At 45.6% G+C, this 15,868-nt stretch overlaps 1 protein-coding gene across 2 annotated transcripts in view; it reads right to left on the bottom strand.

The window, feature by feature from the left end:
- The window catches only part of FERRY3 (FERRY endosomal RAB5 effector complex subunit 3), a 28,754-nt gene extending 17,195 nt beyond the window's left edge, over positions 1–11,559 (bottom strand). The window contains exons 1-9 of one of the 2 annotated variants that reach the window (XM_069952841.1): positions 11,388–11,559; positions 9,741–9,926; positions 7,481–7,626; positions 5,950–6,131; positions 5,540–5,639; positions 4,589–4,710; positions 2,605–2,711; positions 2,324–2,521; positions 1,482–1,610 (exon numbers count right to left, since the gene is read on the bottom strand). In XM_069952841.1, coding sequence (XP_069808942.1) covers positions 1,482–1,610; positions 2,324–2,521; positions 2,605–2,711; positions 4,589–4,710; positions 5,540–5,639; positions 5,950–6,131; positions 7,481–7,626; positions 9,741–9,918 — 1,162 coding nt within the window. In that variant the 5' untranslated portion in view covers positions 9,919–9,926; positions 11,388–11,559. The remainder of the gene's footprint in view (positions 1–1,481; positions 1,611–2,323; positions 2,522–2,604; positions 2,712–4,588; positions 4,711–5,539; positions 5,640–5,949; positions 6,132–7,480; positions 7,627–9,740; positions 9,927–11,387) is intronic. The other variant, XM_069952849.1, reaches the window with a different exon arrangement.
- Between the last annotated feature and the right edge of the window lie 4,309 nt (positions 11,560–15,868).

Here is a 15,868-nt window from a genome sequence, read left to right as displayed (position 1 = left end):
TTAAGATGTGAACATGGTCCACGCTACAAATCAAATGGGATTATACGGGTCCTGTAAGTTCCTCTCAGTTTGGATCTTGGAACCGGAGCCAAAATTGTTGGAATGGTCGTGCCGACCATTTTTTTTTTCTCCCCTCCTTCATCCTACTTAGTAAAAGCCGCTGGCTGTATTTAGGAGTTGTCCTAGCAGCATCTCAATTTATAGAGCGGGGCCGGGAGCAGATGACAGGCCAAATACAGACACAGATAAATATAGATGTGCCTTCATTTTGTTATGTGCTGATATATATTCACGTCACCAGGGGGTGGAAGCTGTTTACAACCCTCCCGGCCTAAAGGAACGTATAGTGTATATATACATATTGAATGGAGCAATGGTCGGGCATGGCTGGTGCGCTCTGTTAATTTGGAGGAAATAGGACCTTAAAGGGGTTATCCAGCGCTACAAAAACATGGCTACTTTCCCCCTACTGTTGTCTCCAGTTTGGGTGGGGTTTTGAAACTCAGTTCCATTGAAGTAAATGGAGCTTAATTGCAAACTGCACCTGAACTGGAGACAACAGTAGGGGGAAAAGTGGCCGTGTTTTTGTAGCGCTGGATAACCCCTTTAAATCCAGTGGGGGTCCCTGTGGTCAGACCACCAATGAAAAGCTAGTTATCACCTATCCACAAGATAATAGACAGTTTTAGAGATCTTCCCTATTGTCTATTGCTAATACAAATCATTGGCCGAACCCTTTGTTCAGGGAGAGATAAGCCACAGCCAAAGCTCCCATAGAGAACACAGGGATGCTCAGCTTTGTATGGAGAGGACAGGAGAGATGGTTCAGCTATCAGATTATTCCAGTGAGCTAAGGCTACTATTACACAAAACGATTTCATCCATGATTAACGATAAACGAACTCAAACCTGAAATCGTTCACCCAAGTACACGGAACGATGATCGGTACTTATGATTGTTATTGCGTTCGTCCTATTGTCGCTTTGGCGAACGACGTCTTATTCCATGTGACCGATTTGCGAACGATCAACGATAAAAATAGGTCCAAATTCTGTTAAACGACCAATGGTTTCTTGTTGGTCGTTTAATCGTTGTCTGCTATTACGCTAAACGATTATCTATCAAATCCGAGCGATTTAACGATTTTTCGAACGTAATCGTTCTGTTTAATATCACCCTAACAGGAAAGTGTGAAGCTGGTCACATACCAATACCCTATGGGGGAGATTTATCAAACATGGTGTAAAGTGAAACTGGCTCAGTTGCCCCTAGCAACCAATCAGATTCCACCTTTCATTCCTCACAGACTCTTTGGAAAATGAAAGGTGGAATCTGATTGGTTGCTAGGGGCAACTGAGCCAGTTTCACTTTACACCATGTTTGATAAATCTCCCCCAAAGTGACCGGCCTGTAATATGGACATTGACCAAACGATGATCTAGTTGTGTGAAGTCCCCATTATCCATATGAGGCCACTGACCTTGTTGGTGCTTTGCCTTTTGGCTCCGCTGTGCTCTGGCATACAGCACCACCTGCTGGACCACATCCAACTGCTCCTGGAGCTGCGGGAAATGGAAGTCGGTGCACTCCTGGCACACCGTGGCAAAGTCTGAAGGGGAGACAAAGGCATTGTAATCGACAAAAGTACAAAAAGGGTAAACAATAGGGTTAAAGGATCCAGGATTGGAGAAACAAGGACGCTTTCTTCCAGACACAGCACCACTCCTGTCTCCAATCTGGGTGCGGTTTTTAGCTCAGTTCCACTGAAGTAAATAGAGTTTCATAGGAGAACTCAGACTTAAAAGTTTTTGCTCTCAAATCAGAAAGTTCTATAAATTTGTAATTTAGTTCTATTTAAAACTTTCAAGTCTTCCAGTACTTATCAGCTGCTGTATGTCCTGCAGGAAGTGGTGTATTCTCTCCAGTCTGACACAGTGCTCTCTGCTGCCACCTCTGTCCATGTCAGGAACTGTCCAGAGCAGGAGAGGTTTTCTATGGGGATTTGCTGCTGCTCTGGACAGTTCCTGACATGGACAGAGGTGGCAGCAGAGAGCACTGCGTCAGACTGGAAAAAATACACCACTTCCTGCAGGATATACAGCAGCTGATAAGTACTGGGAGATGTGAGATTTTTTTCAATAGAAGTAAATGACATATAAGTTTCTGATGCTGGTTGATTTGAAAGAAAAAATAAAAATTGCCGGAGTTCCCCTGTAGTTGCAAACCACACCTGAACTAGATAAAGTCATCCTGCTGTTTCTGGAAGAAAGCAGCCATGTTTTCCTACTCCTGTATAAGTTACCCCATTACGGTGCCACCTACCTCTCTTAATCCCACTGTATGAATTAATGCGGTTGTCCACTAACAGGACCAGGCCGCACAATGAGGTGGAGTACAGGGAGAGGGCGGTCTGTAGTCTGTGCAGCTTCACTCCGCTGCGGTGGTTGCGCTTGTGTCGGCAGAAGTCCAGCATGTCGGCCCTCAGCAGCCGCAGGTTGTGCATGGTCTTTAGCTGAGCACCTGGAGAGAAGGTGAAGAGGTCAGACACGTACAGGATCACCCAGAACTTTCCACCCAGTTGTGGAGTCAGGAGAAGCGCTTACCCAAGTGTATGGTGAAGCTTTCCTCCAGCTGCCCGTGCTCCTCGTACAGGGCCTGACTCGGGTCCGTAGACTCTTGGAACTGGTTTGGTTGCACTTTAATTTCATCACTAGGAAGGAGAGTATGATGAGAAGAGGGATCGGTTCAGGGCCCTGCTTTCCAACTGCTGCAAAACTACAACTCCCATCATGCCCTGACAGCTGAGGGTATAGCACAGGGACAGTATAAGGGCCCTATTACATGGGACAATTATCGTGCGAAAAATCGTTATATCGTTCGAATTTAAACGATAATCGTTCTGTGTAATTGCAGGTACCGATCGAAAAATCGTTGGTATGTCGTTGATTTAGATCTAAACCTAAAATTATCGTTAATCGTTCGCTGTAATTCCACATTCGTTCGCTGTAGTTCCGCATTTGTTCACGAATCGTTCAGTGTAATTGCTGAACTAACGACTAACGACCATCGTTCTGTGTAATATGGTGAAGGATTTCAGGTTAACGATAAACAATCTCGTTTGCGATCGTTTATCGTTATGCTGCATTTACATGGAGTGATTATCGTTCGAATTTTCGCAATAACGATCGCATGTGAGCGATAATGTTCCGTGTAAACACAGCAAATGATCAAGCGACGAGCGAGAAATCGTTCATTTTGATCTTTTAACATGTTCTCAAATCATCGTTCGCTAAAAATACGTAGATGGCGTATACGAAGATTCACCCTAAGTGTGTTTCTTACGAATTTTCTAACGATTTATTCGTCTAAACGCCGATCGTTATAAGAAACAAATCGTTGCTTCAAAATCGTTAAACGATCGATTTGGGGAATTATCGCTTTGTGTAAACGCAGCATTACTCGTTAATCGTTAAAAATTGCTCCGTGTAATAGGACCCTAAGGGTCCTATTACATGGAACGATTTTTAGCGATTAATGATCGCAAACGAGATTGTTTATCGTTAACCTGAAATCGTTCCCCATATAATGGTGCGTTTACACAGAAAGATTATCTGACAGATTATCTGCCAAAGATTTGAAGCCAAAGCTAGGAATGGATTTGAAAAGAGGAGAAATCTCAGGCTTTCCTTTTGACCTGACCTCTGTTTATAGTCTGTTTCTGGCTTTGGCTTCAAATCTTTGGCAGATAATCTGTCAGATAATCTTTCTGTGTAAATAGACCCTTACACAGAACGATGGTCGTTGTTACAACGACAGTTTTTGCGGTCGTTACTATGATCGTTTACTCCTTCTGATCCTGAACGATTAGTGAACAAACGCGGAACTTGAGCGAAGAAATGTGGAATTACAGCGAACGATTAGCGAGCGATTAACGGTAATTTTAGGCGACATAGGTAATTTTCGACGACACACAAACGATTTTTCGATCGTTGCCTGCAATTACACAGAACGATTATCGTTTAAATTCGAATGATATAACGATTATTCGCACGATAAGGGCCCTGTTCCACGGGACGATTATCGTTTTGGATAATTGTTAACCATAAACCATCTCAAACGACCGCTATTGCGAACAACCTTAAATCGTTCACCCAATTACACGGAACGATGGTCGTTACTTATGATCGTTCTTGCGGTCGTCTTGTCGTCCATATTGCGTTTGCCGCTACTGCTAAAGACCGAACAACGTTTTATTCCATGCGGACGATTTGCGAACGAGCAACAATAAAAATAGGTCAAGGTCTTATTAAGGGATCAATGATTTGTCGTACGTCGTTTAATCGTTAACTGCTATTCAACTGAACGATTATCGCTTAGTTAAGAACGATTTAACGATTATCCAAAGGATAATCGTCCCGTGGAATAGGGCCCTAAGGATTTGGGTTTTGCAGCTCAGCCCCACTGAAGTGAATGGAGCTGAACTGTAATACCACACACAACCTGAGGACAGGGGTGGCGCTGTTTTTGCAAGAAAGTAGCTGTGTTTTATCTACTCCTTTAACCCCTCGTTATCCGGCTAGCTCTCACCTTATAAAGCTGTTGTTTGGATTTTTGAGGTCTTGGTGTAGTTTTATCACCCACTCCTGATATTCCTGTTTCTGGATAGTAGATAGCTGCTTCAACTCCGTGCTCCATTTATTTTCTATCATCTGCACATAAAAATAAATAAATAAATAAAGGGGTAGCTCACCATTTTTTTTTCAAATCAACTGGAGCCAGAAATTGTCAGATTTGTAGTAACATCTATTAAAAAAATCTCTAGTTTTACAGTACTTATCAGCTGCTGTATGTCCTGCAGGAAGTGGTGTATTCTTTCCAGTTTGGAGAGCAGGAGATGTTTTTTATGGGGACTTGTTACTACTCTGGACAGTTCCTGACAAGGACAGAGGTGGCAGCATAGAGCACTGTGTCAGACTGGAAAGAAAACCCCACTTCCTGTGGGACATACAGCAGCTGATAAGTACTGGAAGATTTGAGATTTTTTTTTTTTAATAGAAGTAAATTACAAATCTCTGGCACCAGTTGATTTGAATGAAAAACATTTTTGGTGAACAACCCCTTTAAAAAGGACCTGTCAACCCCCCCCCCCCCCCCCCCCCCGGCTCCCGACCCCCCACTAAAGCACCTTATACGTACCTGTCCCGCTTCTTGAGACGGCCGGGTGACGGAGATTTCAGAGCCCGAAGGAGAGTCCAACTCTCATAGAGAATGACTGGTGAGTCCGACGCTCCGTCATTCTCTATGAGCGTCAGACTCATCTCAGGAGCGCACGCGCCGAGCTTCGGGCGCTGAAATCTCCGTCACCGCACCGAATCAAGAAGCGGGACCCGGCGCGATCAGGTACGTATAAGGTGCTCTAGCGGAGGGTCGGGAGCCTGTCACCCCGGCAACGGGGGTGACAGGTTCCCTTTAAAACCCCTATAAATGTATAAGACCTATGGATAAGGGACATGGAGGACACCAAGGTGACAACCTTACCTGTTGAGACTCAAAGTGCTGAGCTGCTACCGAGTTGACGTCTTGGTCACTTAGGGACTTGCCCAGTTCTTGCATCACTTTATTCATCTCCAGGCCTTGTCTGTAGGGGGCGACATAGGGGATTCAGTTATCCAAGCACAGAGGAGCAGTGACTATCATGGGGAACTACAATTCTCATCATGCCTGGACAGGCAAAGCTAAAGGAGCAGTGACTATGATGGGAAACTACAATTCCCATCATGCCTGGACAGCCGAAGGCTGTCCAGGCATGATGGGAATTGTAGTTTCCCATCATAGTCGCTTCTTCTTTAGTTTTGCCTGTCCAGGCATGATGGGGATTGTAGTTCTGCAGTAGCTGGAGGGTCGGCAGATTCCCCATCTAGGCTCTTATATATAATATACACCATCACCTCTCTCGTAGCTTCTTCAGCTCCACGTCTCTTTCTCCAAGGAGCTCCGAGATGCTGACAAAGTAGTTGTGCTCCAGGTTGAGAAGGGTTTCCGAGGCCGGGGAGTGGATGAGATCGTGATAGATGTCGGCGAAATCCTCGTCCCAGTTGGGCTCCTCTGGTCGGGCATGCTCCAGCGTTGTCTGCGGAGAGGAAGTTTTGCTATAGTTGTCAGTAGCTTTTATATTTTGAATTATTGAGGCCCCCACCTATCTCTAGATATAGCCGGGGAGAAGCGCTCAGTCGCGTGCTTCACTCCCTATAGCTTTATCCCGCTCATTACTGGCTTTATAGACTTAGTTGTGTTGAGTTGTTGAGTGAAGCGCATGGCTGTGCTCTTCTCCCGGCTATATCTAGAGATCAGTGGGGGTCTTAGCGCTAAGAAAATAAAAACAACCCCCATATCAAGCCATTTATAGTACTGCGGACCCCCATATAGTAGAGGGGTTCTCTTCACCCCTCTGCACCTCTACACCCCCTTATACACATTGCTGACACTTACTGGATATAATGAAAACTTATTTGATTTCCACATAGTAGCCGAGCTCTGTTGCCCCCTACTTGTCACCCTCTTTACTTCACTCATCCCAATAATTACATACAGCAGCAGAACCCTGCCATCTATAGGTTGTGTCTGGTATTGCAGCTTAAAGTGATATTGTCTCGCCCTTTCCATATACAGAGTTCTCAGCACCATTCTTAAAGTGTCGCTGGCGTTTAAAATTTTTAGTAGAGGGGATTTTAGGAAACTTTGTAATTGGGTTTATTAGCAAAAAAAATGCATTTTTATCATGAAAAAGCAGTTTGAAGCTCTCCCCCCTGTCTTCATGATTCTCTATGGAGAGGGGAGGGGTGGAGGTAGATGAGGCACCAAAACAGGACAACAAAGAGTTAATTTACAGCTACATCATCGGGCTATCTCCTCTGAGGTCAGCACTGACCTCTCTGACCTCTGAATACAGGTTGTAATACAGCTCCTGCTGTGTAATCCTTTGTTCTCTGCTGGCCACTAATCTCCCTCCTCCCCCCTCCCCTCTCCATAGGTTACACAGGGCTCGACTGATGTAAAAGAGTCGAGATTCCCTGATAATGAGCAGTGAATGAGAGAGAGGAGGGGGGGGGGGACCTGGGGAACGCTTTTTAAATGCAGATAATAACAAATTTGCCTAATAAACCCAATTACAAAGTTTCTTAAAATCGCCTGGACTATTGATTTCTGCAAACAAAAAACAAAAAAACAGTGACACTTTAAGTGAATGAGGTTGAGCTGCAATACCACTCACAACCTGTATACAGAAGTGGCGCTGTTTTAAGAAGAAAGCAGCCATGTTTTTCTCATTCTTTATAACCTCTTTAATTGCTGCACCCATGAGCAGAACCAGATGCAACAGCGCCATACACTGCGTAGTGGCCGTGCTGAGTTACTGCAGCCCTCCTCCCATTACATATTGATGACCTATCTGGAGCCATCAATGAATAAGCCCCATCTCACCTCCGTGTACGCTTTCATCCAGGTATTGGCCAAAGCTCCGACGCCCACCTGACCCGCGCTCACCGCCTCTAGCGCCTGCTCCGCTTCTAGGTCAAAGTCCTTAATGGTTTCCTCCTCCACAAACTGGTTCAGAGATTTCTTCAGGTCTGTTGGAAAAAACATATTAAAAGCAAAGGGAATAATGTAAGAACTGTCACCTGGTAAGAGAGGAGCCGCCATGTGACCTCTATGTGATATAAACACCGTCACTCCACATAATACTGCCATATAGTGCCTGAATAATAACACCACACAGTGCCCACATAATACTGTCATATAGTGCCCGAATAACACCACATAGTGCCCACATAATACTCCCATATAGTGCCCTAATAATAACGCCACACAGTGCCCACATAATACTGCCATATAGTGCCCGAATAATAACACCACACAGTGCCCACATAATACTGTCATATAGTGTCCGAATAATAACACCACACAGTGCCCACATAATACTGTCATATAGTGCCCGAATAATAACCCTGCACACAGTGCCCACATAATACTGCCATATAGTGCCCGAATAACACCACATAGTGCCCACATAATACTCCCATATAGTGCCCGAATAATAACCCTGCACACAGTGCCCACATAATACTGCCATATAGTGCCCGAATAACACCACATAGTGCCCACATAATACTCCCATATAGTGCCCGAATAATAACGCGGCACACAGTACCCACATAATACTGCTATATAGTATTCGAATAATAACACCACACAGTGCTCACATAATACTGCCATATAGTGCCCGAATAATAACCCCGCACAGTGCCCACATAATACTGCCATATAGTATTCGAATAATAACACCAAACAGTGCTCACATAATACTGCCATATAGTGCCCGAATAACACCACACAGTGCCCACATAATACTGCTATATAGTATTCGAATAATAACACCACACAGTGCTCACATAATACTGCCATATAGTGCCCGAATAATAACCCCGCACAGTGCCCACATACTGCCATATAGTGTAGAAATAATAACACCACACAGTGCCCACATAATACTGCCATATAGTGCCTGAATCATACCACCATATAGTGCCCGAATAACACCACACAGTGCCTACATAATACTGTCATATAGTGCCCGAATAATAACACCACACACAGTCCACATAATCCTGTCATGGAGAAAACACATAGTACTGCAATACAAAGATCACATAAGCGTTATGTAGGCACTGTGTGATGTTATTATTTAGGCACTGTATGGCAGTACTATGTGTTTACTCTATGGGAGTATTATGTGAGCACTATATGGTGGTATTATTTGGGCACTGCAAGCCAGTACTATATTTTTACGGCAGTATTATGTGGGCGCTGTGTGGTGTAATTATTCGAGCACTATATGGCAGTATTATGTGGGCACTGTGTGGTGTTACTATTTGAGCACTATATGGCAGTACTACAATACACACTACTCTGCTACATAATACACACTACTCTGCTACATAATATTACAACAGAGTACATGCATAATGCTGTCACAGCCGACCAACATAATACTCCCATATCGTGCCCAAACAAAACCATACGTGACCACATGCTACTAATAACACAATACTCCATACTTTCCCCATACAATAAGACCGCCATTGAGTACCCACATACTACCATTACACTGTGGCTGTATAATGCCACCACAGACTAACATAATGCTGCCGCTGAGTACCCACATACTACATCTACCTAATACTCCCATATGGTGCACCATGATGGCGTCTGAATTAAAAGAAACTGGCCGGCCTGAGGGGGCAGAGCCTGACACCAGTATATAGAGCTCTGTGTCATTCCTGCGGGGGCGGAGCCTGACACCAGTATATAGAGCTCTGTGTCATTCCTGAGGGGGCGGAGCCTGACACCAGTATATAGAGCTCTGTGTCATTCCTGAGGGGCGGAGCCTGACACCAGTATATAGAGCTCTGTGTCATTCCTAAGGGGGCGGAGCCTGACACCAGTATATAGAGCTCTGTGTCATTCCTAAGGGGGCGGAGCCTGACACCAGTATATAGAGCTCTGTGTCATTCCTGAGGGGGCGGAGCCTGACACCAGTATATAGAGCTCTGTGTCATTCCTGAGGGGACGGAGTCTGACACCAGTATATAGAGCTCTGTCATTCCCAAAACACTAGTTTTGTATGGATGAAACAGGAGGCTCAGGATGAGCACTAGCCCAGACTATAGAACCACACAATCACCTTGCTCTATGAAGCACGGCAGCTCATGTAGAAGCATCAGGCGGCCGTGTAAGTGATCCAGGTTTTCCTGGACCGGGAACTGGAGAGGAACGGTGAGGACGAAGCTCTGAGACCCGGCATGGAAGGAAAAGACGAAATCCCGCTCTGTGTAACACGGCTTCACTTTACCGGGCTTCATCCTGTCTGCTGTAAGAGAGACCAACATCAGCAGAATAGTGAGTGCAGCTCTGAAGTATAATACAGGATCAGTAATGTAATGTATGTACACAGTGACCCCACCAGCAGAATAGTGAGTGCAGCTCTGAAGTATAATACAGGATCAGTAATGTAATGTATGTACACAGTGACCCCACCAGCAGAATAGTGAGTGCAGCTCTGGAGTATAATACAGGATCAGTAATGTAATGTATGTACACAGTGACCCCACCAGCAGAATAGTGAGTGCAGCTCTGAAGTATAATACAGGATCAGTAATGTAATGTATGTACACAGTGACCCCACCAGCAGAATAGTGAGTGCAGCTCCGGAGTATAATACAGGATCAGTAATGTATGTACATAGTGACCCCCCCCAGCAGAATAGTGAGTGCAGCTCTGGAGTATAAAACAGGATGTAACTCAGGATCAGTAATGTAATGTATGTACACAGTGACCCCACCAGCAGAATAGTGAGTGCAGCTCTGGAGTATAAAACAGGATGTAACTCAGGATCAGTAATGTAATGTATGTACATAGTGACCCCACCAGCAGAATAGTGAGTGCAGCTCTGGGATATAATACAGGATCAGTAATGTAATGTATGTACACAGTGACCCCACCAGCAGAATAGTGAGTGCAGCTCTGGGATATAATACAGGATCAGTAATGTATGTACATAGTGACCCCCCCAGCAGAATAGTGAGTGCAGCTCTGGAGTATAAAACAGGATGTAACTCAGGATCAGTAATGTAATGTATGTACACAGTGACCCCACCAGCAGAATAGTGAGTGCAGCTCTGGGATATAATACAGGATGAGTAATGTAATGTATGTACACAGTGACCCCACCAGCAGAATAGTGAGTGCAGCTCCGGAGTATAATACAGGATCAGTAATGTATGTACACAGTGACCCCACCAGCAGAACAGTGAGTGCAGCTCTGGAGTATAATACAGGATGTAACTCAGGATCAGTAATGTAATGTATGTACACAGTGACCCCACCAGCAGAATAGTGAGTGCAGCTCTGGGATATAATACAGGATGAGTAATGTAATGTATGTACACAGTGACCCCACCAGCAGAATAGTGAGTGCAGCTCTGGGATATAATACAGGATGAGTAATGTAATGTATGTACACAGTGACCCCACCAGCAGAATAGTGAGTGCAGCTCTGGAGTATAATACAGGATCAGTAATGTAATGTATGTACACAGTGACCCCAGCAGGGAGTGCAGCTCTGGAGTAATAGTACCTGATGACTAATCCCTGGGGCAGCAGACACCGGATACCCAGCAGGGCTATGTCAGAGCTGTCAGGTGACCTCTGGCTGTACACAGCGCCCTCTAGCGCCCCTCACCCTTCTCCTGACATGCCCCTCCTATGACTGACAGCTGGAGGTGATGCAGCGGCAGAGCAGCGCCCCCAGTGTTTTCCTCGCTCCCCGCACCTTGTACCGGCTCCACAGACGTCACTGCCTCCCGGCCCTTCGGACCCGCAGAATATCCCTTCCCGAGCGGCTACTTCACATCCACAACATCTTCTCCATAACACTGGATGACAGGAGCCATCTTTCCGGATAACCCATGAGCCTCAGCGGACTACGGGGGGCCACTAAGACCAAACAAGGCTGGTGCAGCGCTTCTGTCCGTAGAGCAGCTCTACAGCACCATCTAGTGTTTATACCCGATATGACAGGCACTCATATATATATCTATATATATATAATTTTTTTTTTATTTACTCCTTGTCAAGTGAGACTTAAAGGAGGTCAAAAAAGCATCGAAATTTCATGATAAACGTGGCATCATGCAATTCAGTTTGTTACAGTAAATCTGCCCCAATGTGTAAGCAAATTTGGCTCTGCTACATCTGCACCAGGAGGGGGGTGTCATAGAATGGGCCAGTACATGTGGATTAGGCACTCCTCCTCAGTTTGGATGTAGTATTGCTGCTCAGTTCTATTGAAGTGAATGGGGATGAATTGTAATACCCCACACAACCTGGGGACAGTGGTGGCGCTGTTTTTTTTTTTTCTAATCCTACATAAACCCTTTAAAGCGAAGGTACCATTAGGTACCTCACTTTTTTTCGTGCACTCTCTTTTCGTGCCCCAGCCCCACGGATTGTCGATATCCCTCCCTGTTGATTCTAATGGAGAGGGGATATCACCACACTGTGGGCGTCAGGCCTGCTTCCGGTGCATAGAGCTGGGTTGGTGCATGAGAAGAGAACAGCGCTGACTGGGCAATGGGGCTGGGCGATATGGCCAAAAAATGATTTTTTTTTTTCTATTTACTTATTTTATGCAGGTTATAGTAGTAGAGGCATAGTGGATAAGGGGTGTAGAAGCATAGAAGATGAGGGGTGTAGTAGTAGATAAGGGGAGTAGCAGTTGCGGTTTTGGGAGTAGTAGTAGTATCAGGAGTGGGGGTAGTAGCAGCAATGGTAGTGCAAGCAGTAGAGCAGTATTGGGGGTAGTAGTAGTAGAGCAGTATTGGGGGTAGTAGTAGTAGAGCAGTATTGGGGGTAGTAATAGAGCAGCATTGGGGGTAGTAATAGAGCAGTATTGGGGATAGTAGTAGAGCAATATGGGGGGTAGTAATAGAGCAGTATTGGGGATAGTAGTAGAGCAGTATGGGGGGTAGTAGAGCAGTATTGGGGGTAGTAGTAGAGCAGTATTGGGGATAGTAGTAGAGCAGTATTAGGCGTAGTAGTAGAGCAGTATTGGGGTAGTAGTAGAGCAGTATTGGGCGTAGTAGTAGTAGAGCAGTATTGGGGGTGTTAGTAGTAGAGCAGTATTGGGGGTAGTAGTAGTAGAGCAGTATTGGGGGTGTTAGTAGTAGAGCAGTATTGGGGGTAGTAGTAGTAGAGCAGTATTGGGGGTAGTAGTAGTAGAGCAGTATTGGGGGTAGTAGTAGAGCAGTATTGGGGTAGTAGTAGAGCAGTATTGGGCGTAGTAGTAGAGCAGTATTGGGGATAGTAGTGGCGCAGTATGGGGGGTAGTAATAGAGCAGTACTGGGGGTAGTAGTAGAGCAGTATGGGGGGTAGTAGTAGAGCAGTATTGGGGGGAGTAGTAGAGCAGTATTGGGGGTAGTAGTAGAGCAGTATGGGGGGGTAGTAGAGCAGTATTGGGGGTAGTAGTAGAGCAGTATTGGGGGTAGTAGTAAAGCAGTATTGGGGGTAGTAGTAGTAGAGCAGTATTGGGGGTAGTAATAGAGCAGCATTGGGGGTAGTAATAGAGCAGTATTGGCGTAGTAGTAGAGCAGTAGTGGAGGTAGTAGTAGAGCAGTATGGGGGGTAATAGTAGAGCAGTATTGGGGGTAGTAGTAGAGCAGTATGGGGGGAGTAGTAGAGCAGTATGGGGGGTAGTAGTAGAGCAGTACTGGAGGTAGTAGTAGAGCAGTATTGGGGGGAGTAGTAGAGCAGTATTGGTGGTAGTAGTAGAGCAGTATTGGGGGTAGTAGTAGAGCAGTATTAGGAGTAGTATTGGGGGTAGTAGTAGAGCAGTATTGGGGTAGTAGTAGAGCAGTATTGGGCGTAGTAGTAGAGCAGTATTGGGGATAGTAGTGGCGCAGTATGGGGGGTAGTAATAGAGCAGTATTAGGCGTAGTAGTAGAGCAGTATTGGGGTAGTAGTAGAGCAGTATTGGGGATAGTAGTGGCGCAGTATGGGGGGTAGTAATAGAGCAGTATTGGGGTAGTAGTAGAGCAGTATTGGTGGTAGTAGTAGAGCAGTATTGGGGGTAGTAGTAGAGCAGTATTAGGCGTAGTAGTAGAGCAGTATTGGGGTAGTAGTAGAGCAGTATTGGTGGTAGTAGTAGAGCAGTATTGGGGGTAGTAGTAGAGCAGTATTAGGCGTAGTAGTAGAGCAGTATTGGGGTAGTAGTAGAGCAGTATTGGTGGTAGTAGTAGAGCAGTATTGGGGGTAGTAGTAGAGCAGTATTAGGAGTAGTATTGGGGGTAGTAGTAGAGCAGTATTGGGGTAGTAGTAGAGCAGTATTGGGCGTAGTAGTAGAGCAGTATTGGGGATAGTAGTGGCGCAGTATGGGGGGTAGTAATAGAGCAGTACTGGGGGTAGTAGTAGAGCAGTATGGGGGGTAGTAGTAGAGCAGTATTGGGGGGAGTAGAAGAGCAGTATTGGGGGTAGTAGTAGAGCAGTATTGGGGGTAGTAGTAGAGCAGTATGGGGGGAGTAGTAGAGCAGTATGGGGGGAGTAGTAGAGCAGTATGGGGGGAGTAGTAGAGCAGTATTGGGGGTAGTAGTAGAGCAGTATTAGGGTTAGTAGTAGAGCAGTATTGGGGGTAGTAGTAGAGCAGTATGGGGGGGTAGTAGTAGAGCAGTATTGGGGGTAGTAGTAAAGCAGTATTGGGGGTAGTAGTAGTAGAGCAGTATTGGGGGTAGTAATAGAGCAGCATTGGGGGTAGTAATAGAGCAGTATTGGCGTAGTAGTAGAGCAGTAGTGGAGGTAGTAGTAGAGCAGTATGGGGGGTAATAGTAGAGCAGTATTGGGGGTAGTAGTAGAGCAGTATGGGGGGAGTAGTAGAGCAGTATTGGGGGGAGTAGTAGAGCAGTATGGGGGGTAGTAGTAGAGCAGTACTGGAGGTAGTAGTAGAGCAGTATTGGGGGGAGTAGTAGAGCAGTATTGGGGGTAGTAGTAGAGCAATATGGGGGGTAGTAATAGAGCAGTATTGGGGATAGTAGTAGAGCAGTATGGGGGGTAGTAGTAGAGCAGTATTGGGGGAAGTAGTAGAGCAGTATTGGGGGTAGTAGTAGAGCAGTATTGGGGGTAGTAATAGAGCAGTATTGGGGGTAGTAATAGAGCAGTATTGGGGATAGTAGTAGAGCAGTATTGGGGGTAGTAGTAGAGCAGTATTGGGGGGAGTAGTAGAGCAGTATTGGGGGTAGTAGTAGAGCAGTATTGGGGGTAGTAGTAGAGCAGTATTGGGGGTAGTAGTAGAGCAGTATTGGGGGTAGTAGTAGAGCAGTATTGGGGGTAGTAGTAGAGCAGTATTGGGGGGAGTAGTAGAGCAGTATTGGGGGTAGTAGTAGAGCAGTATTAGGGTTAGTAGTAGAGCAGTATTGGGGGTAGTAGTAGAGCAGTATTGGGGGTAGTAGTAGAGCAGTATTGGTGGTAGTAGTAGAGCAGTATTGGTGGTAGTAGTAGAGCAGTATTGGGGTAGTAGTAGAGCAGTATTGGGGGTAGTAGTGGAGCAGTATTGGGGGTAGTAGTGGAGCAGTATTGGGGGTAGTAGTAGGGCAGTATTGGGGTAGTAGTGGAGCAGTATTGGGGGTAGTAGTAGGGCAGTATTGGGGGTAGTAGTGGAGCAGTATTGGGGGTAGTAGTGGAGCAGTATTGGGGGTAGTAGTAGAGCAGTATTAGGGTTAGTAGTAGAGCAGTATTAGGGTTAGTAGTAGAGCAGTATTGGGGGTAGTAGTAGAGCAGTATTGGGGGTAGTAGTAGAGCAGTATTGGGGGTAGTAGTAGAGCAGTATTGGTGGTAGTAGTAGAGCAGTATTGGTGGTAGTAGTAGAGCAGTATTGGGGTAGTAGTAGAGCAGTATTGGGGGTAGTAGTAGAGCAGTATTGGGGGTAGTAGTAGAGCAGTATTGGTGGTAGTAGTAGAGCAGTATTGGTGGTAGTAGTAGAGCAGTATTGGGGGTAGTAGTAGAGCAGTATTGGTGGTAGTAGTAGAGCAGTATTGGGGGTAGTAGTAGAGCAGTATTAGGAGCAGTATTGGGGGTAGTAGTAGAGCAGTATTGGGGGTAGTAATAGAGCAGTATTAGGGTTAGTAGTAGAGCAGTATTGGGGGTAGTAGTAGAGCAGTATTGGGGGTAGTAGTAGAGCAGTATTGGTGGTAGTAGTAGAGCAGTATTGGTGGTAGTAGTAGAGCAGTATTGGGGTAGTAGTAGAGCAGTATTGGGGGTAGTAG

Source organism: Dendropsophus ebraccatus, chromosome 1, assembly GCF_027789765.1.
Source record: "Dendropsophus ebraccatus isolate aDenEbr1 chromosome 1, aDenEbr1.pat, whole genome shotgun sequence".
In the NCBI taxonomy this organism is placed as follows: Eukaryota; Metazoa; Chordata; class Amphibia; order Anura; family Hylidae; genus Dendropsophus; species Dendropsophus ebraccatus.
Note: the sequence above shows the minus strand (reverse complement) of the source record. Positions and strands in the feature narration are given on the sequence as shown.